Here is a 21,824-nt window from a genome sequence, read left to right as displayed (position 1 = left end):
CTTAGATCACATCAAATTAAACTGCACTCCAAATTATGAGATCTGGAAGAGGTGGTATGCACCTTCGTTTTGATTATTAGTGATTAGATTGTAATCATCATAAAGACAATTTTTTCTTAAATTTATGGTTAGTTGAATTTACTAACCAAAAAGAAAGAGTTTACATATAGTTGAACTTTACTATGGATGCTTGATAATATGTTGATCAGATGCAATCCTAAGACCAAAAAGACCATCTATGCAACTTGACATTGTTTTCAAATTGTAAAAAGTTTGGTTAACTAAACTAGCTTAAACTAAAATTGAAAATAGAATCAAGGCTACCATGCAGCAGCAAAGACTGTTCACTTGCAGACATCCTTAAGGGGGTGGGGCAGGAGGTGCTTGGTGAAGTTTCACATGTCAATGTGAACATTGTCTATAGTCGCTGCATCAGTGCAGTGAGTATCGGGTGGTTAGGAACTTCTTGAAATTCATATTTAGATACTCTTAGTCATTCAATGCCCACTGCACCTCATCACTTATTACAGAGGATCTAGATTCCACATGTCACCATATATCACAATCATATCTTTATTTATTATTATTATATTTTTTTTAAGATTTTGTCTTTGTGCGAGGATTTAATGCTAATGGTATTAGGTGTTGGGAATTGAAATAATATAAAGGCGGTTAACAGCTAGCCTTTTCCTTGAGACCATGGATACATGGTGGGCATGACTAGTCCAAAGTTTGGCTTAATCCATGGTGAACCATGCCTCTTATCTCTCTATACCCATACGTTGGATACCTAGGCACCCAGAGATGAGGAAGTGCGTGGTAAGCAATGAAATGCTTTGGAGAATTGAAAATAAGCATAGATCTTGAGATTTCCGAATAGGTCAACTTTTCGAACTACTGTTGATTCATGGGCAGACAAGAGACAACCTGGTAAACTGAAACATCTTAGTAGCCAGAGGAAAAGGTTGACCTATCCTTTTCCCGGTTATTGGTTTTGTAATGAAAAGTATAGGGTTGTCACCTCTCCAACTACTTCTCTATTAGGTAGGATTTTATTCATCCAAGACCTTATTTGTTGAGTAGAAACTGATCCAATTCAACGTAGAATGAGAGGCATTAAGCTTTTTATCATCCTGACGTGGAGCTATTTTTTCGCAGGACCTTGCCTACAGTTTCATCACCGCAGTAGTATTTAACCACCAAATATCCAAAACCCCTTCAAAAATCTTGAGAAAGCTACCCAACTGTGTTGTACGTGTTCGTCTGTGAGAGGAGCAATTTCCTTTATGTTTATTAATTTGTTATCTTAATTATATATAAATGTTTATCAACGAGTTACACTCAATACAATGTATCTGTAACAGTGGTGAAGACCTAGACTCATCTGGATGTTTATGCTAGTTTTCTGCAAAATAAGGTGGGCCAGAAAATGGATTAGAGCTCTAAAATCTTATATATGACTAAATCTAGAAATCCCTTCCTACATCCAACGGTTGAGATTGATTAGATAGAAGGTGACGAAGGGGTGAGTGAGAGATGATCCAAATGTATAATGGACAATAGTGACCATCCTGAACGGACTATGATTATCTATTAGTTATTATTATTTATCTTTTTAGATCCTTGCATGTATAAGTATTGGTGTTGTTCCTACATTTCATGTCCGTGGTGACTTGCTAAATTAGTGATCATAATTTGATGGACTCAGTTTCCATCTACCTTTCCTTCATCATGGGCATTTATACCATTGGATGCCTAAGGGAAGGATAGTTTCGACACCAAATGGGCCGGGAGTTTGTGATGTCACATCATCAATGGTGAAGGGTTTCTTCCTCCTCTACTTGTAAAAGAAGACTTTTGCCTAATTTGATACTTGGTTCATGTGATAAGAGGAGCAAAAACATATGTAGGAAAATGCCTTAAAACTATGTTCAAGATTCAGCAAGGCGAAGCTTATAGAAATACTATTTTTGTAACAAGCATCTCTACAGCAAAGTCCTTGCCCATATGGTAACTTTATTTTATTTCATTTTATTTTCTTGTGGGGGTGGAGATTGGATTTTGTCATCCCAAATATGAGCATGCCCATCCCCACCCATACCCCCTATATAGGTTATAAACCATCATATCCATTAAATAACTTGTTGGTCCATTTATTCAATGCTCACATTAGTTACAAATGTTTAAATCATGTCTATCATGCATGTTAGATGATTACATCAATGGGTGGAGTTGGGTTATGAAATTTTGAAACACATGATACGGAAACATTTTTCTTGTGACTAAACTAATCCGACCACCCATGGTATAAATATATGAATGGCTATAACCGTGGTAGAGTTTATTGAGCCAAAATTTCTAGATGGTATTAACTAGTCCATTGGAATTCAAGGAAAAAAAAAATTATGGATCATAAATTACAAGTATTTACATTTCATCAGCAACTTTAAGATATTTTCTAGAAAGTAGATTATGAGTTCTTGTATACTTATAAGATATTGAAGTGAACTAATATTTAAACAGTTTGTATAGAGATATGAGGATACGGAGGTATCAGATGTTATTCCAGTGGAAGACGGTGAAGAATTATTTTTTCTTACAAGTTTTCTTCCTAGTTTTGTGGTATGAATGGAAATCCTCAACATGCAATTGTTGTCAAAATTTTGGCTATGCTTCTGGTGACTGTAGATTTGAAGCTCCCAAACTTTCTTTTTCTCAAGTTTATCAGATAAGGTGTAAAGATTCAGACTTACAGTTTTATGATTTTCATAACTCTCCTCTCCTGATAAGAAAAGGTTGAATCAAAGTCACCAATACCCTGTTAGGGTTCAATCAATGGGACAGCTACAATCCCAAAGGATAATATTTATATTAAAATGCCTTGAGGTACAGCCTTATTAATAGATCAGTCAACCGAAGTTAGTGTACAATATTCTAAACTTTTTCACTTGATACCTATAAATGAAGGATGGTCGACTATTCAAACAACATGTATTGCACTAGATCTCGTAATACACCCCCTTTCTTGTATTGGAAATTTCCTTGTATTGAAACTAATAAGAGATCAAAAGGTTTAGTTTCTTACAATAACCAACTCCCTGGCTTCTAATTACAATTCATTATAATTTCTCTTCAATGAATTGTGTTTCATGTATTCCATTAACCACATGTTGTTAAGGGGGCGTATTCCATTAACCAGAAAACAGAGCCGTGGATCTCACCAAAGTAGCCGGGAATGCAATGACAGAAAATATGCAAACAAGATATAGCAAGGAGATCAAATAAAGCAAGCATGATCAATATCAGTCTTTATCTATCCTCTTTTACGGCACATTTATTAGGTTAGTGTTGACTATTTATAAAGTGAGGTTTGGGATCGACCCTATAAGAGGAAATAAAAGTTCCACTATTGGACTCTGCAAACCCACTCCATCAAGATATTTTCTTAACAGTGGCACTAGCTCCTTACATAATAACAACATAGATTAAAATGGGGTTACCATTTACCACTTACAACTAACATCATTTCCTTGATAAACATTTTCACTTTTAATAAGGAACACTAAGGGAGCATTAGAGATGAAGATTAGTGCTTTTATCTATCTCTTTAGATCAAAAGATTTGGTCTAAGACTGAAGTGATTCTGAGCTACAATCATAGCTGCCACCACTGGATCAGCAGCAATACCATCTATTTGAGTGCCTTCGCACTTACCAGACGAAAAGAAAAGGTCATCACAATGAACCGCCTGAGTAGGAGGGGGAATTGAAACCTCTGTTCCTGACCTATCAATGCTCCTCCTTAAGAAGCTAACCATCTTTGCAGTGTATCTGACCAGCTTCCCCACCTTCCTTGGCTTCTCCCCATTGTTGCCCATGATTACTGCCCCGGGAGACACAACTGAAATCTCTCTCTCTCTCTCTCTCTCTCTCTCTCTCTCTCTCTATGTTCAAGCTGCTTCAAGGTTATGTGAGCATAAAATGGTGAAGATATTATATAGAAGCGAGAAGTGCGGAGGTGAAGTCAGTTCATGCATCACATGCACTATGTGAACTGAGAAGTCAGTTCATGCGGTACACGTTGGTTTCTCTTGCACAATTGCCTACCAAACCATTTGCAACAACAGAAAGAAGCTTCCATTGGCCTCGTCTCTCCCCCATGTACCACCCTTTATGGGCCTTTTTGAGTGGCTTTCGCAGTCAGTATAGTGTGGCGGTTGCTGTTGCGTGTATGCGCGTCCCTGTGCATAAGATAGAGAGAGGGCCTCTACTTTCTGGGCAGTTGGTAAAAGAAGCATTAGAAGGAAGAGAGCGAAACAAAGGAAATATCATACTCATACGCCATTCGATGCTCCCACCTTTTCCCAGTTGTTGCTTTAACCATATTGGTCACAAAATGCCAAAGTCCATATTTCATGCGATGCAAGCCAACACTTGAAATGCTCACTTAGTTAATTTCTTCTCCTCTCTCCAAGCAAGGGTACAGATTCTATACCAATGCCTTGACTGCTTCAATGGTCAAAATCTCATGTTGTACCTTGGAAACCAGGGGATTTAGTTCATATCACAACAAGTGTACCAGCTTGGAATTTGACTAGTTTCAGTTTTCACTCAAATCAGGTTCTTCCTTTAAAGCCAAATACATGAAGCAGCACATCAACAGACTCCCAAAACCCCAACTCCTCCCTTAAGGAAGAGAGGTACCAAACCACGATTCCAAATCAATCATATGGGGGCTGATCCCACTTCAGTTACAAAGGGATTTGAAATGATCTTGGGTTCCCTCACCTTATAAGCCGGTGTATAGGGGAAAGTTCTACTAAGATTCATATCGCCAGAGTGAAGCCAAGCCAGGTTCTCCTAAGAATTGCATCCCCAGAGTGAACCGCTAGGAAAAGTTATATTGGGCTGATCCCACATCAGGCTGGAAATCATAAATATACCAATCAGCAGCATCCACTTCCTCCTGATACGGAAGCCATAGCAAGGCCGCTTGTGCCTACGCTTGCCTTCTTTGACCAAGAGAGATAAACTAGTCCAGGTGGTCTGGAATTTTTTGGTCACTCTTACCGTGATAACTGACATGTTCACAAAGTAACTAAGGGTGGTACGCATGCCAAGGATAGTCTGAAGATCATAAGTCACGAGGTTTACCATTACATGTCTCCTTTTGCTTTCCTATGCAAACAGATGAGCTATGAAAGGCAGTGAGGTTGCATTAGCTGGACCTCAATTTTGAATTGCTCATATTTTCAGTAGTCAATTGGGAAATAAGTAAACATCACGATAAATGTCCCTCTACTGTCCAATTCAAAATCAAACAACAGGGCATGTAACCACATCTACCACCATCCAAACAAAACTGGAGTGAAAAACCAAAGCTGAAGTCTGCCTAACCCCCCTTGAAGGAAGACAACCAATCTGAATTTAGCCTTCAATGGCAGATAGAAAACTTCATAATGTATAGCTCGAGTAAGTCGACTGCTGGAATAGGCAGTTTCAGTCACACCCTATTTGAAGATGAGCCAATATGTGTCACTGTCCAATTCAAAATCAGGCAAGTACCTCCTAGTTACATGGCAAACACTACCAAGAACAGGGATTAAAGAAATGAACTAGAAATGGAAGAGAATCCTGTACCGTCCTACTTACATGGTAAACACTACCAAGAACATGTATTAAAGAAATGAACTAGAAATGGAAGAGAATCCTGTACCGAACAACTTATGTATTCAATCGATATCAATCTACATACAAAACTTTGCTACCATTCTAACTAATTTCTATTTTATCTGCTTGTCTTTGAGGAGACGTTACAGATTTTTTAATACAATCTACAATACCTTCAAATTTGCTACCATTTTAACTAATTTCCATTTTATCTGCTTGTCTTTGAGGAGACGTTACAGATTTTTTAATAGAATCTGCAATACCTTCACAATCTGCTTGAGGCAGAACACAACCCAAATCATCCTCCTGTTCATTGTCAAGATAAGAGTGAGGTGAATGAAGATTCCCATGAGTCTGGCATGCCTTCATTGTCTTGCAGTGTTCTGCTTCATCATCCCTTATGTTGAGAAACACGTCATACAAGTTCTCTAAATGAAAAGAAAGTAAGGATCATTATCATGTTACTCTTCTAAAATCAAAAGAGAGAATGCGGAGCTTTTCTTAAAATATTAAGGTTTTAAACAATGAAATGTAGAAAAAGTAAACATACAATAAGTCAAGCACATGCACCAATACAGTAGTTTGAAATTATTGATTGTGTTTCATCTCCATAAAAATATTAAAACAACAAAATAACTACAAGAACTATAGGAACCAAAGATTGTGTTAAGTTTGTCTCGAATTCTTAAGCCGTTTTGAAGATTGACCTGCTCCGACATATTTTGGTGGCGACCCGAATGGGAAGTTTTCTGAAATCTGTGATGGAAGCAGAGGGGTTCGACCGGATCGACCGTGACCCGATGGGTCGACCCGTGAATTGGAGTTGAGAAAGTCATTATATTTTGGGGCGTTTTCGAGCTAGGGTTTCAAGGCGAGTTTTCTCGCCGCTGCTTGGGTGTAATCTCGCTTCTGTATAGTGAAACTTCTTCTTCTTCGCCCGAGGACGTAGCACACCACCCTGGTGTGTGAACCTCGTTAAATCTCTGTGTCGTGCAGATTTTTTGTCTATTTATTTTCGTATTTCTTGGTGTTTGATCTAACAAACTGGTATCAGAGCTTTGGGTTACTTCGATCCATGACTTCGGCGAAATACAATACTGATAGGTTCGACGGCAACATCAATTTTAGTCTATGGCAGGTTCGAATGATGGCTATTCTTACACAGCAGGGTTTGAAGAAAACCCTATTTGGAAAGACGAAGAAACCTGCAACTATGACCAATGATGATTGGAACGAGTTGGATGATAAAGCCCTTTCAGCTATTCAGTTGTGTCTTTCGAATGATATTCTATAGGAAGTTCTCTCAGAGAAAACGGTTGCAGAGTTATGGTTAAGTTAGAGAATCTCTACCTCACCAAATCCCTTACCAATAGGTTGAGATTGAAGTAGCAACTGTATACCCTTCATATGGGTGAAGGTACTTTCATTAAATCCCACATATCTGAATTTAATTCTATTGTTACTGATTTGAAAAGGATAGATGTTAAAATAGACGATGAAGATTTGGCCCTATTATTGTTATGTTCTCTGTCTCCATCTTATAAGCATTTTAGAGATACCATGATTCATGGTAGAGAGACAATCTCTGTTGAGGATGTCAAAACGAATCTGCAAAGCAAGCAGAAGATTGATGATGAGTTGACGTCTATAAATAAATCTGATGGTGTTGGTTTGGTAGCTAGAGGGAGAGCAAATGAAAAGGGTTCAAATGGTGACAAAAATAAGGCTAGATCAAAATCTAAGCACAAGAATTTGACCTGCAATTACTGTAAGAAAAAGGGGCATATTAAATCTGAATGCTATAAGCTTTTGAATAAGCAGAAAGCAAGTGGTGGTGCCCAAAATCAACAGAAGAGAGATGATTCTGTAGAAGCTAGTATTGCTGAAGATGAGAGTGAGTCTGATATGCTTTTGGTGACTAATGACAGAGTCAGATCACAGGATGAATGGATTCTTGACTCTGGTTGTTCCTACCATATGTGTCCTAATCGTGAATGATTCTCCACATACGAATCAGTTCGAGGTGGAATTGTGTTGATGGAACATAATGCCTCTTATAGGAATATTGGAATGGGAGCGATCAGGATCAAGATGTATGATGGTATTGTCAGAACTTTGTTTAATGTCAAGCATGTCTCTGATTTGAAAAAGAATTTCATCAGTTTAGGCACTCTTGATTCAAATGGGTGCAAATATACAGCTGATGGTGGAGTCATGAAGATTAGTAGGGGTGTTCTCTTATTGATGAAAGGAATTAAGGTTGACAGTTTGTATGTGTTGCTAGGTACTACAGTCACTGGGTCTGTTGCAGCAGCTTCATCATCTATGTCTGAATCAGATGTCACAAATTTATGGCACATGAGGTTAGGCCATATGAGTGAAAAAGGGATGGCATCATTAAGTAAAAGGGGTTTGTTGTGTGGTCAGAGTACAGGAACAATGGAGTTCTGTGAGCATTTTGTGTTTGGGAAGCAGAAGAGAGTCAGTTTCAGTACTGCTATTCACAGGACCAAGGAAACTTTGTACTACATTCATTCAGGCCTATGGAGGCCCTCCAGGGTTGCTTCAAAGGGGGCTGGTGTAAGGTACTTGCTTACTTTCATTGATAATTTCTCTAGGAAGGTTTGGGTCTATTTCTTGAAGCACAAAAATGAAGTATTTGTCACTTTCAAACAGTGGAAGAATTTGCTTGTGAAGCAGACTGAGAAACAAATTGAGAGGTTGAGAACCGACAATGGCCTAGAGTTTTTGTGAAGGTGACTTTAATGAGTTCTGCAAAAATGAAGGTAATGCAAGACACCATACAATTGTTAAAACACCCCAGCAGAATGGAGTGGCAGAGTGTATGAATAGAACCTTGTTAGAAAATGCGAAGTGTATGTTATCAAATGCAGGATTGGGCAAGGAGTTATGGGCAGAAGCAGTTAACACAGCAACCTTTTTGGTGAATCGATCTCCTTGCACAGCTATTGAGTGCAAGACTCCATAGGAGGTTTGGTCAGGTAAGCCTGCAGACTATTCCAATTTAAAAGTATTTGGATGTCCTGCTTATGCACATGTGAATGAAAGGCAGTTGGAACCTAGGGCCAAGAAATGCATTTTTCTTAGGTTTGGATCTGGAGTGAAAGGATACAGGTTGTGGTGTCCTGATCCAAAGTCTCCAAAATTTCTTATCAGCAGAGATGTTACTTTTGATGAATCTGCTATGTTGCATCCTAGGAAAGAAGCTCATGTTCATTGTGATGAAGGTCAAGAAAAATCTAGAGAGAATCTGGAATTTGAAATTGGTGGTTCATCTTCAAACAAAGCACAATCTACTTCAGTTCAACTGCCTACTTTTACTGAAGGAGATGATGCTCAAGAGAATCAAGAAGAAGAGCGGTACAGCATTGCCAAGGATAGGCCAAAGAGGAATATTAGACAACCACAAAAGTATTGGCATGCTGAATTTGTTGCTTATGCATTGTCTGTTGCAGATACAATTAAAAATAGTGAGCCTACAACATATTCTGAAGCTGTTACTTCAGTTGATTCTACAAAATGGTTGATTGCTATGAATGAGAAGATGGAATCTCTTTATAAAAATCAGACTTGGGAGCTTGTCAAGCCGAGAACAGGGAAGAAAATTTGTTGGCTGCAAATGGGTCTTCAAGAAGGAATCTACCTTAGGTGTTGAAGATGCTAGGTATAAGGCACGGTTGGTTGCAAAGGGCTACAGTCAGGTACAAGGAATTGATTTTAATGATGTTTTCTCACCTGTTGTTAAGCATAGTTCTATTCGTGTCCTACTTGCTTTAGTTGCTATGCATGATTTGGAGTTGGAGCAACTTGATGTGAAAACAGCATTCTTGCACGGTGAACTAGAAGAATAGATTTATATGCATCAACCTGAAGGGTTCGCTATTGAAGGTAAGGAGGACCATGTATGTTTGTTGAAGAAGTCCCTATATGGTTTGAAACAATCTCCTAGACAGTGGTATAAAAGGTTTGATTCAGTTATGGCTAGTTTTGAATACTGTAGGTGTCAATATGACTATTGTGTTTATTTCAAAAGGCTCTCTGATAGGTCATTCATATATTTGCCGCTTTATGTTGATGATATGTTGATTGCAGCAAAAGACAGGAATGAGGTCAACAAGTTGAAGGAATAATTGAGTTCTGAGATGAAAGATTTGGGGGCAGCAAGGAAGATCCTTGGTATAGAGATCAAGAGGAATAGAAAAGCGGGGAAGCTGTGGCTATCTCAACAGAAGTACACTGAGAAGGTATTGAATCGTTTTGGCATGAAAGATGCCAAACCTGTAAATACTCCTCTTGCATCTCATTTTAGACTTTCAGCTGCTTTATCACCTAAGACAAATGAAGAGATGGAGTACATGTCACATGTTCCATACTCTAGTGCAGTTGGCTCTATTATGTATGCTATGGTTTGCACTCGTCCTGACATTTCACAAGCTGTTAGTGTGGTGAGCAGAAATTTGTCATGTCCAGGTAAAGCTTATTGGGAAGCAGTGAAGTGGATACTTAGGTATTTGAAAGGGACCTCTGGTGTTTGTTTGGAGTTTGGGAGGAATGGTGATAATTTATCTGGTTATGTTGATTCAGATTATGCAGGTGATCTTAACAAGAAGAGGCCACTCATAGGCTATGTATCTATTCTTGGAGGAAGTACGGTTAGTTGGAAAGCTACTTTACAGGCTACAATTGCATTATCTACTACTGAAGCAGAGTATATGGTAGTGATTGAGGCAATTAAAGAAGCTATTTGGCTTAGAGGTTTGTTGGGAGAACTCAGCATGGATCATGGGGTGATTGTTGTCCATTGTGACGTCCAGAGTGCTATTCACTTGACTAAAGATCCGATATATCATGAGAGGACAAAGCACATTGATGTTCGGTATCATTTCATCAAAGAGATAATTGCTCAAGGTAATATTCAAGTGCTGAAGATTGGTACTGATGACAATCCGATGTATCATGAGGGTTATTGGAGAAGATGAAGTTTTTAGCTATTTGTTTGTTTGTTTGAGGAGAATTCAAGGACAGGTGGGGATTTGTTAAGTTTGTTTGGAATTCTTAACCTATTTTGAAAATTGACTTGCTCCGACATATTTTGGTGGCGACCTGAATGGGAAGTTTTTTGAGATCTATGATGGAAGCAGAGGGGTTGGGCCGATAGGCCCAAGCCTGGAGCCGTATGGTTCTACCGTGACCCGATGGGTCAACTCACAACTTGGAGTATATAATGTATTGTTGTCTCGTTGAGAAAGTCATTACATTTTTGGGGGGTTTCGAGCTAGGGTTTCAGGGCGAGTTTTCTCGTCGTTGCTTGGGTGCAATTTCGTTTCTGCATAGTGAAACTTCTTCTTCTTCACCCCAAGACGTAGCACACCACCCTGGTGTGTGAACCTCGTTAAATCTCTATGTCGTGCGGATCTTTTGTCTATTTATTTTAATATTTCTTGGTGTTTGATCTAACAGATTGCAATCACTTCACTCAATAATTTGCCACCAGAATTTACGCATTAAAATGCTACAAGTAGATGAAAACAATCATTTAATTGCAACCTTGCTATTAGTGCATAATATCATATAATAAGTGGCTCATATATGAGGTAGCAGAAAGGGTAGCACCCATTATGTAAAAGTGGGAAAAAACAAAAAAAAAAAACAAAAAAACAAAAAACAAAAAACAAAACAAAAAAAGAAGAAAGAAGAAGGGCAAACCCAGTGCACGAGGCTCCAGCCACTGCAAGGTATGGGGAGGGTCATAATGTATGCAGCCTTATCCCTGCCTTGCAGAGAGGCTGTTTACGGACTTGAACAGAGCAACCTTACCATCACACTAAGATCCACCCACTATATAAAACTGAAACATATGGTGCAAAACAGCTCATCTACATAAATAAGCACGTGCAGAGTCAGAAGAAAGTTAAACATAGGAGAATTTCCCTTCTAAACCATTGGCTCCATTCTTACAACCCAAAAATGAATGGGGATATTCCTGCTCATAATTATACCCAGGTCATTTTTAGTGGATCCATCCAGTATTGGCTTCCCATACTCTCAAAAATGTGTGAGATGTTGATGACAGTATCCACTATCCAGCATCAACAATATACATCACAGAACTTCAAAAGATAATCAACCTATTAACAAATCCTTAACATAAATATTCAGGCTGGCTACATGAATCCTGACTGGGCATTCCAATGGTTCAAGAAAGTGGGCAACAAAGAGCTACTGAATCAGACAACAAGAAACTACAGCATGAACCAAACAATGAAGTATGCTAGATCCTTACCTATTTTTGGTCTTCGAGAATGGGGAACTTTGGAGGTTTGAAACTCATCTAGAAAAAAATACAACAGAATTGTCAAAATTCATTGCATGACAAAAGACAAAGAACCTTATGCAGCATTTAGTTGACCTACCAAATAAATACAAGTCACCCCCAGTATAATATTTGACAGCGATCTCAGGGGCAGGCAATTTTTTCAACTCATCTGCACCAAAATAAAGATACATATCGTTCAATCAATAGAATATATCAAATTATTACAGTAACATAACACATACACAGGCACAAGCACATATATACAAGACCAAAGATTAACATATAGATAAATCTATGTTAACCCATGTAGTGCAGGTTCACCTGGAAACAGGTGTACACTATAAATTTTAGGTCTATGAGAAATCCAAAAGAACACATGAAACATATAATACAAATACATATATAATACTTGTTTTGATGCTTAATGGAATAAATTGGTGCATACGTAAATAATAGCTTTTGCGACATACAATTAGAAACAGAAAATGCTCAATTAGTACGGTGAGAAATGGCTTTCCTAGATTTCAGGAGTGCACAAACATATCAATTTATTTTCTGAAAACAAAGTACCAACCCATTAATTATATACCCTTTGATATTTCATGATCAAACACTACAGATTTTTCCATATATTTTAATCCAGGATCTTGTCTTATTTGATAGTGAAAGGGAAAGAAAGGCGCGTCTGTTTGTAACCATGCTTTTTTTGTCCCTATAGGATGACGTGTCAATTATGTAACGGATCTAATAATGTAAATTCACACAGATTCCTCATCTCTCTTCAAATCACATTAAGAATCTCAATTCAAAGGGTAGTTTAGGTAAACTGCATTCAAATGTGTAAAGATGCCTTAGCAGGTCGCCCATGAATGTGCCTCTCTCTCATAGAACTGGTTTGTGGTTTGATGTAAATCCTAGACCTGTTTCACCATCTTCTGACTTAAAAACTTCAGAAAATTGAACTTTCCCACACGACCTAAATTTGATTTACATAAATTTTCATATTAGTCCCGTTTTCCCACTTTTGGCTTAAATTACACCCCAATCACTATGGGGATTCATCAATTAACAGAAATAAGGCGCTAAGGAAAAATTCTTTGGAGTCCAAAAGCGACTTAGCACTAGATCACAACATTCCAACTCGAGGGACAGCAAAGAAAGGTACTGACCTATCATGTATCCTTTTATTAAATTTCCAAGAATTTTCAGAATGAATTTTCTGCACTTGTATTTGGAAACTTCATCATTTATGGCTGCTGTTAGACCTGATTTTCTGCATATATGTTGTGAATTTTGTGTTAGTAGACATTCCCAAACCCAAATTCTCTCAATCCTTAGACTTATATTAGATTTCCCAAACCTCTCCCACCATATATAGGTAACTACCAATACAAATGAGACTTCAGATATTGTATTCACCAAATTAATTTATTACGAAAAAATAATTCCCATAAGTATCAAATGAGTAGGCTGGAGCAAATGATATATATGGGAAAAAGAACACTACATCCTAGTGTACCCTATGTCCACACACATGGGGAAGTGGAACCAGGCTGTGAAAAGATGCCCGTGCCCTGGCTTCACTTCCCCATTTGTGTGAGCACAGGGTACACTAGGAAGTAGTGTTCTTTAACCCTGGGCAAGGCGCAGGTACACGTCAGAGCGAATGGGAGAGCATGTGGGAGTATCTTCAGCGAGGAAGCAGTCTTTCTGCACCCGCTGTGTCTAGGCATGTACCTACGCCAGTGGGTAGTTCTTTCTTCCTATATATATATATATATATACACATTGATAAATTAAATAATAAAAGTTATTATATTTTAGTACACAATTTGAATACGATGAGCTCATTTATGGCTATAACTTTTACCTCCCTGTAGCTTGATAAACTTGTCATAAGTTGCGTAAGCATGCCCCTCCACACATTCAGAAAAATGATCTGCAGAAAGCAAGAATACAAATGTACATGTATCAAAATCTAAGATTTAAGCTTACCAGGGGTAAAAACTAGGGTTTAAAGTTTTTCTTTAGCCTATATTAATCAGTAAGGCACGAGCAATGCATATGCATGATCACAATGGTACATTAGACACACATGCAGAGCAGGATGGTTATTTTATTTTATTTATTTATTTATTTGGTTCCATTTTTTTGACATAAAAAGGGTGGAATTAAAATAAAGAATGTAAACTATCTAATTATAGAGTATGTTTCATATGAAGTATTCTATAGAGGGATCCGCTGTCTTAAGTCCACAATCTGTAAATTAGAATGAGTGAAACTTTTCTAGGCATTTTATGTCAAAATAAATGAATCCCTTCAATAAAATTGTACGCTTCTTTTGATGGATTTTACATGGTATAAAAGGCAGATCTTTCATGTCCAACCTTCAAGAGAGGCACTCTATGGGTCTGTGCTTTGATTGCAATGAGAAGTTTGCCCCCGGGCATCAAATGAAGAAACTGTTTTTAATTGAAGCTTGACGTTAAAATGAGGAAGATGACATCATGGATTATGGATGAGTGTAGCATTGAGGACAATGCCATTGCTAAGAGGGCTGGGATGTTACGCGCCTATGTTTCCTATTTTTTATTCAATTAAGTCCTTATAATATGGGTTAAGCGAGAGACGTGTCAAGTGTTGTGTCATTCCATGGGTTTAGAATTATGTACGTTGACAGAGTCCTTGTAAGTTGTTAGTCTGATGAAGGTCTCAAGGTCCTACTCTTTAAGAAGAGTGGTGGTGGTTAGTGCTAAAATGTAGGAAGTAGAGGAATGTTAGTAGTCAAACGTTGGAGGAGTCTATATAAGTCTTGGTCTCAATATTGTAAGGGTATTTTTTCATCTAATTAAAAGTGTTGTTTTAGAAGTTGGTTTCCCTCAAAGAAACTAGTTTGTCTTTTTCTTATTCACCCAAAATAGGTGAAAATAAGAACAAAGGCAAGGATCGGGAGCTGGCATACTTGACTCGTGATAAAGATCAAGGAAGTTGGGACTCTTCCACACGAGTTACCCAGTCAAGTTATCATGCCCATAACAATACAAGCCTTGGGAGAACTCAACCCCCATAAACTGCCTTATAAGGTGAGGAAACCCAAGACCACATCCACCCACATCAAATCTCTTTTGTAACCAATGTGGGATCATGGAATTGTAACATGCCACCACACTTCCATACCAACGTCCATGGTGTCCCACTCCAGATCAGGTAGCCCTTTCTAAGCGGGTCCACTCTGCTCTAGGGTCTGTTTGGTGGCAGGTAGCCCCTCACTAGTAGCTTCACTCTAGCAGCAAGTTGCCCCTTTTGTGTGAGGGTTGGGACCACAGATTAGCTGATCTAATATCACTATACAAACCTTGGGAGAATTCAGCCCCAAAAACCAGCTTATAAGGTGAGGGAACCCACGACCATATCAACCCACATCAAAACTTTTTCATAACCGAGGTGGGATCAGCCCCCCATATCACCACTATGGGATCCTAACATACCAAAAGATAAAATACCCCTACTATATCGAGAGCAAAACTTATATAAACTCCTCCATTCATTCCACTACCTCCTACATTATAGAACTAACCACTCATCCTAAAGAGTATCACCTTCCTCAAGCTAACAACTTACAAGGACTCTTTCAATGTACAAAATTCTAAAAACCCAACTAACCCCTCCCGTGGACTGACAGATGGACATCCACTAATAACAACACTTGACAATCTCTTACTCAACCCATATTACAAGGACTTAATTGGAGAAAAAATAGGAAAACATAAGCATGTAACAGCAAACCTCTTCAAGGAGCAGAAAAGACTTGATCCTAAATAAAGTGTACCACAAGCTAGACATGAAAACCAGGCCCAGCTTTGCTTCTTCTAGGGAATTCAGGGTTCGAAACTCAAGCAAGTTGGGAAAAGAAACCATGATTTATTGTTTATCCTGGACCACAAATTTTGGGAAGGATTGGCCTATGTGGGTCTCTGTAAGAGCTGTCGTTCGGTTATGTGTCCTTCAACCAATAAGTTAAATGGTCCGTTCAGGATAAGCAGGAAGCATAACATAATGATAAAGCAAAAAAGAGAAACATAATGAAACTGTTAATTCATAACCAGAATCGTAATATACTTACATGCCATTCTTGGGCTCACTATATACATTAAAACTGTCATGAAATAATAAAATACTGCAATGTGTTGTGCAAGGAAGCGATCAAACCACCACGAGTTTCCTCCCAGTTCCTGCAATCAAACCACCATAACATCACTAAATAGAAAGCAACATGAAAGTAAAACTTCAAAGTCTATCAGCTCACTAATCTTATTGTTAAATTTCGGAACTCAATCTGGCCTTATTGAACAGGTATATATGAGAACATTAGAACAAAAAAATGCATCTGTAAAATTTAATACCATGGTACCACAATGATCGTAACAAGAAAACATAAAGGTATCAAAGTTGTTAGGAAACAGAAAATTAGATTCCCGAAAACATGGCTTGAAAGAGACATAGATTCAGACCTCCATGATAAGAAGATGGTGCATCTCATTCCAGCTCTCAGCAAAATGCACTTTCAAATAATCTGATCTTCTCCACCAACCAAAACTCTCATACATATGTAGAACAGACATAAAGGCTGCCAGAACAACAAAGTACTGTTATAGCTATTCATCCCAAAAAAAATGTTATAGCTATTATGCATGATACAGCATAATGTTCAAAACCTGACATCCATGCAATTACTCAGCAATATAGCAAGTTAATGATCAAACTGACAATGATTTGAAGAACTAGAGACATCTGAAAAAGGATTCCACCAATCATCACATAAATCAGTAACGATAAAAAACCAGGATCCATGATCCATCTCTGGACTCACTCACCAACAGGTTTCTTCCTATTCGTTGACCATCAAAATAGTCATCTTAGAATGATTGGTATAGACTTAGAACAGGCTTCTTCCTATTCGTTGACCATCAAAATAGTCATCCTAGCATGGTTGTTCTAGACTTAGCGTAGGACAAGAAATTAAAGTTTTTCTTAACATCTGAGCAACAGTTAAGTCGTGGTCCCAGAATATGAGGTACCATTCTTCTCCCCCTTTTGAGAGACCACTAATCATCAAACCAAATCACATAAACAATAAAGCCACAAGAATGATAAATAAATTAGAAATTGTGGCACTGACCAAAATAAGGAACTCTTGCGATAGTCTCCAGCACAAAAAACCTAGCATAATTCCGGTCATGGTACAGAGTATCAAGTATCTTTATAACTGAATCCTGCAATGATCAATAGAGTGTTCAAAGATGAAAAAGAATGGTTCTATCACGGGGTTCTTAAGAATTAAAACATCTCCAATACTTGTAAGTATGCCATCTCATGAAGCCTTGAGGTACATAAATTATAAAATCAGGGTAACCTCCAAGAATCTCAACATAGGGACGTGGTAGGGACTGAGGCCACACTGTTTGTATAGGAGATCGACAAAGCCAAATTGAGATATTATTACTTTTTCCCTAGGTTGTAAAACAACTGATTGCAACTGAATCCAAGAGCCTCAACAGCAATAAATTTTTGAAGAATAATACATTTAAAAAAAAAAATGATAACAAAATCGGAACCAGATAGCATGAATGACGTATTGTAAGATAAATTTAGCAACAGAACATATTATAGGCAACTCTGCACCAAACAAATGCGAACAACTTTGGCAAATGATGAAAATGAAGAAAGATCCAGAAGCAAAGAAAATTAACCGTGAGAAAGATATTTATGGATTGCTCAAACTTGATGACCCAACTCTCCAATGCACTGACGGATGTATTCTCCGATGTATCCCCGTTGCTTCCTTCCCCATCATTCTGAGGAAAGCTACTTGGTTGGAAGGACTTCTCCACAACTACCTTCTCTTCTTCATCTTGCAAAATTGTTGCTTGGACTCTACAAAATTTTCTACATAAAACACAAGAAAAGGAACTCCTTAAAAACAAAAGACAAGTCAACAACTCAATTAAAACCACAACTTTTTTCCCAAGAAAATCTTTAACAATACGTACTGATACAATTGGACAATCTCTGTTTCTCATTTCAAAAGAATCAAGAGAAGTTCCTGAGCTCTTAACACATTTATGCTGTTATAAATTGTTGAGATCCAAATTACTCACAGACAATTTACCACATTTCTAAGGATTGTCTTCAATTTAGCATATATTGACAACAAGCACATTTTGAATATCGCTACAGAGTAGCGAACTCCACCTCCCCACCCCTAAAAAAAAAAAAAAAAAGAAGGAACCCTTCAGCTTCGCGAACATATGAAACGCAATTCGCTCAAATTCAAGAAATTTCTTGAATGATTGTTTAATAATTTATGGAAATTGAGGGAATATTACCAATAAAAATTCAAGGCATCATCGTGATTCCTTCAACTTCTCGTCAAGAGCATATGGGAGGTCCGAGGACTATTATCAATCATAAGTCGAACCCCATAAACCCGGTACGACAGAAAGGGGGAGTGGGGAACAGCCAATAATAAAGAAAATAAAATTAATTAATTAATTAATTAATTAAAAGAAAAAGAGCTCACCTCCTGAAAGATCGATGCGAAGAACAGGAAGAAAAAGACAAGGGGTTGTAAGTAAAACGGTTTCGTGAGTTCAAAGAAGCTGAGCTTGCCCTGCCTTTCACTGAGGTCAGGGACAAAGACGGCCAGACTGAAACTGCAGAGATGGATGAAGTCGCCATGAGGGAACCTCTCTCTCTCCCTCTGAACTAATTAAGTTGGAAATCGCATGGGAATTGGGGAGTGGAAAGACGGAAGGACTAGTCGAAGGCAGCTGTTTTCACGTATCGCCAGCCGTTCGGACTTTCCTTTTCCGATTGCTCTCCGCTCTGGCAGATTCTCTTTGAAGTTGACTGTTGTTGCCGTTGGCTTGTTGCGCGCGCGTCGATCGTACACTTGCATGTCACTAACAACTAACAACTTGGGGTGTCAATTCCAGGGCCACGCCAGACTGGGTCGGATCCGACCAGTCAAGCCCAAAACCGGTTCTAAAGGATCCGATTCAAGTCCGCCCCGATTGGAACCAGTTTTCCTAGTGTAAGAGCCTCACCTGAGTAGGACTAACCGGCTAACGACTACGTACCTGCCTTAGCCTGACTAAGCCTGCTTTTTACCCTATCTGAAATTACTATTCTACATTTCTACCCCTAACCCATAAGAATAAATATCCACTTTAGAGAGGCCAACAACTGCTAGCCCCCTAGCCCGTCAAAGGTCAATTACTCCAAGTAGGTAACCTGATTAAAACATGAAACCGATTTACCGATAATAAATAGTATCATGCCCATTCAATGTAAGCCTGATTAATTGATGCTCAATCACGATACAAATAGAAAAATTGGTCAAACCTCAGTAGTCCGGAGTCTCCGGACCAGTTTTTTTTTTATTCTTTTTCTGCTAGAACTATATTCGAGAAGGAGTACTTTTTTTCTTGAAAACGAAGGATTACACTGACCGTACATCTAGATTGTGCATGCCGATTTATGGGAAAACATATGATTGGTATATGGCTTGACCGATAAAGGAACCTTTTTTTGAAATGTTATCAAACGCAGCTTTAGCCATAAAATTTGATACATGGCTAGACCGATGAAGAAGACTTAGGTAGGTCACATTGCAATCGTATGTAATACAAACTCGCAATATAATTGAATTTTAATTTCGTTGTATAAAATAGGAATGAGTTTTCACTTTTTTTTTTTTTTTTTTTTTGGGAAATAGGAATGAGTTTTCACACATCCACGTTCAGAGGAGAACAATGGTCTAGACCCCATTCGGGGTTGCCTAAATGTTAGGGTGAATTGGGAATTGCATGGATAAATACCAATCTATGCATCTGCGATTTAAGTGGATATTGTGGTGGTTGGTTGCATGGTGAAAAAAAAACATCTCCTATAAAATGAGGACAAAGTTTTCTTCCAGCAAACATGAAAATATACAATACCATTATAGGGTCCACAAACCCTATATACATATATATATATATGTAAGGTTTTAGCATGTTTTCCAAGTATGTATTGTCCCTTGTGCATTTGAAGTCACCATAATTAAGGGATTCCTCTTCACCATAACTTAAGAAAAACTCATTTTATAAAATAAAGTTATTGAGAGGTCTTCAAATGGTCATGTAACTCTTCTCCAATTGAGGTTGCATGTTAGAATAATTTCTCAACTCTATATAAAGGAATGGCTCCGATGAACATAATATTTTCTACCGCATCTATGGAGCCCATAATTCATGAACATATTGTCCTTCTAATCTCATGGGCTGAATTTCAGTCTACTTGATAAACTTTGGTTCCACTCAAATTGCCATGTGGCAAACAATACCACTAATATGAATATTTAAAAATTATTAATTTCAAAAAGAATGTGCCTACATGATATCACAATCCACTCACACGCCAAGAAAATTTATTTTTCTTGAAAATGCTCACTATACAATAGGGCTTATAATGCCTTAGCTACGATGCTTGGTATTCAAATCATAGTTTTATGTATCAGTTTTGGATCAGTCGATCCAATCAATATCGGTCACGAATGATACCGATATGACACCAATAAGTATCATTAGTATCTAGTAACAAGGTGTTTTTATGAATTTACACTTAATTCAGATCGATACTATTCAATACATATTGATATCATATTGGTATTGACCGGTATCGCATGATACCAAATCCGATACCGTGAACTAAAATTATGGTTCAACTAAGGATATATGGCTACTGGCCAGGTGGTTGAAAGTCGTAACAGTCATGCTACCAAAAAAAAAACCCAATTTCCTTGTTACTTAAGAGGCCTGGGCCTATCTGTGACTGGGCCTGATATTGGGCCCTTTATACCCTGTACTGGGCTCGTCCCGACGAATCGTGATTCTTACCATTAATGTTGTCCGTAAGCCGACGAATACTTTAAGGAGACACGTGGAAACACATCATTGGTTGCCATACGTGTATCGCTGCGACGGGTCTTTCGATTCTTGCTCGAACCGAGAGCTGTGAAAGCTCAGATCCGTGGGGGGTTTCTAGAGAGTCAAGAGGTTTATGCTCAGTTCTTTCGGCCGAGAGATAGAGAGAGAGAGAGAGAGAATGTCTCCGTCGTCTGTTACTTCGATCGCACTTCTCTTGTTCTTCCTCCAGCTCGGAGGTAGCGTTAGTGCGCTTTACGGACCCTCGTCGCCTGTTCTTCAACTCACTCCGTCGAACTTCGAATCCAAGGTAATCTTGATCTTCCATTTGCATTTGCATCAATCTATGTTATGCCAATGTTATTGATCTGGGAAGAGATTTTAAGAATTAAAGAAATTACAGAAGAAATCTGAGAAAATTTGAAATATTTTCTATATCTAGATACATGGTTCTTCTGTTGGCTATTATATTCGCAGTTCCAATTTCTTCATTACTATATTGCTTTCTAACTGAATTTTTGGGAATTGTCTTAGGTTTTAAACTCAAATAGGATTGTTCTTGTTGAATTCTTTGCGCCATGGTGTGGTCATTGTCAAGCTCTGACACCTATATGGGAGAAGGCAGCCACTGTGTTGAAGGGTGTAGCTACGGTAGCGGCTCTTGATGCTGATGCACACAAGTCGCTTGCTCAGGTGTGGTACAGAAATGATCTTTAGCTTCACCTCAGTCGACTGAATTGTTTGATTTAGAAGCATCGTATTGACAATGATTCCTTGTCTTACTAGTTAAAGGGGACTCTGAACTGGATAATAGTGGTGGAGTAATAGAGAAAAAAGGTTAATATATGTCTT

General features: G+C 38.2%; 2 protein-coding genes across 3 annotated transcripts; one reads left to right on the top strand and one right to left on the bottom strand.

Moving 5' to 3' along the window:
• Positions 1–3,282: 3,282 nt before the first annotated feature.
• LOC122058637 (ubiquinol oxidase 4, chloroplastic/chromoplastic-like) lies at positions 3,283–18,900 on the bottom strand. 2 transcript variants are annotated; one of them, XM_042621275.1, is made up of 10 exons: positions 18,393–18,510; positions 18,165–18,268; positions 17,757–17,952; positions 17,186–17,279; positions 16,518–16,633; positions 16,130–16,238; positions 13,877–13,945; positions 12,104–12,175; positions 11,974–12,021; positions 3,283–6,097 (listed from the first exon to the last, which is right to left on the bottom strand). In XM_042621275.1, exons 2-10 carry the CDS (start codon positions 18,224–18,226, stop codon positions 5,862–5,864), a joined length of 1,002 nt encoding a protein of 333 aa, XP_042477209.1. In that variant the 5' UTR covers positions 18,227–18,268; positions 18,393–18,510; the 3' UTR covers positions 3,283–5,861. The 2 variants fall into 2 exon arrangements, with proteins under 2 accessions (XP_042477209.1, XP_042477208.1); XM_042621274.1 differs by lacking the exons at positions 18,165–18,268; positions 18,393–18,510 and adding an exon at positions 18,587–18,900.
• Positions 18,901–21,061: 2,161 nt separating this feature from the next.
• On the top strand, positions 21,062–21,704 carry LOC122058597 (protein disulfide-isomerase like 2-2-like). Its single transcript, XM_042621231.1, has 2 exons — positions 21,062–21,282; positions 21,507–21,704. Exons 1-2 carry the CDS (start codon positions 21,109–21,111, stop codon positions 21,687–21,689), a joined length of 357 nt encoding a protein of 118 aa, XP_042477165.1. The 5' UTR covers positions 21,062–21,108; the 3' UTR covers positions 21,690–21,704.
• The last annotated feature ends 120 nt before the right edge of the window (positions 21,705–21,824 follow it).

Source organism: Macadamia integrifolia, chromosome 13, assembly GCF_013358625.1.
Source record: "Macadamia integrifolia cultivar HAES 741 chromosome 13, SCU_Mint_v3, whole genome shotgun sequence".
NCBI classification, from domain to species: Eukaryota; Viridiplantae; Streptophyta; class Magnoliopsida; order Proteales; family Proteaceae; genus Macadamia; species Macadamia integrifolia.
Note: the sequence above shows the minus strand (reverse complement) of the source record. Positions and strands in the feature narration are given on the sequence as shown.

Coding starts and splice junctions, on each gene's coding strand:
- LOC122058637 (XM_042621274.1), bottom strand. CDS start 18,744: ATGGCGACTTCATCCATCTCTGCAGTTTCAGTCTGGCCGTCTTTGTCC. Junction 16,634..17,185: donor CGCAAGAGTTCCTTATTTTG/GTCAGTGCCACA, acceptor TTGTTCTGGCAG/CCTTTATGTCTGTTCTACAT. Junction 12,176..13,876: donor GTTTATCAAGCTACAGGGAG/GTAAAAGTTATA, acceptor ATTTTGGTGCAG/ATGAGTTGAAAAAATTGCCT.
- LOC122058597 (XM_042621231.1), top strand. CDS start 21,109: ATGCTCAGTTCTTTCGGCCGAGAGATAGAGAGAGAGAGAGAGAGAATG. Junction 21,283..21,506: donor CGTCGAACTTCGAATCCAAG/GTAATCTTGATC, acceptor GAATTGTCTTAG/GTTTTAAACTCAAATAGGAT.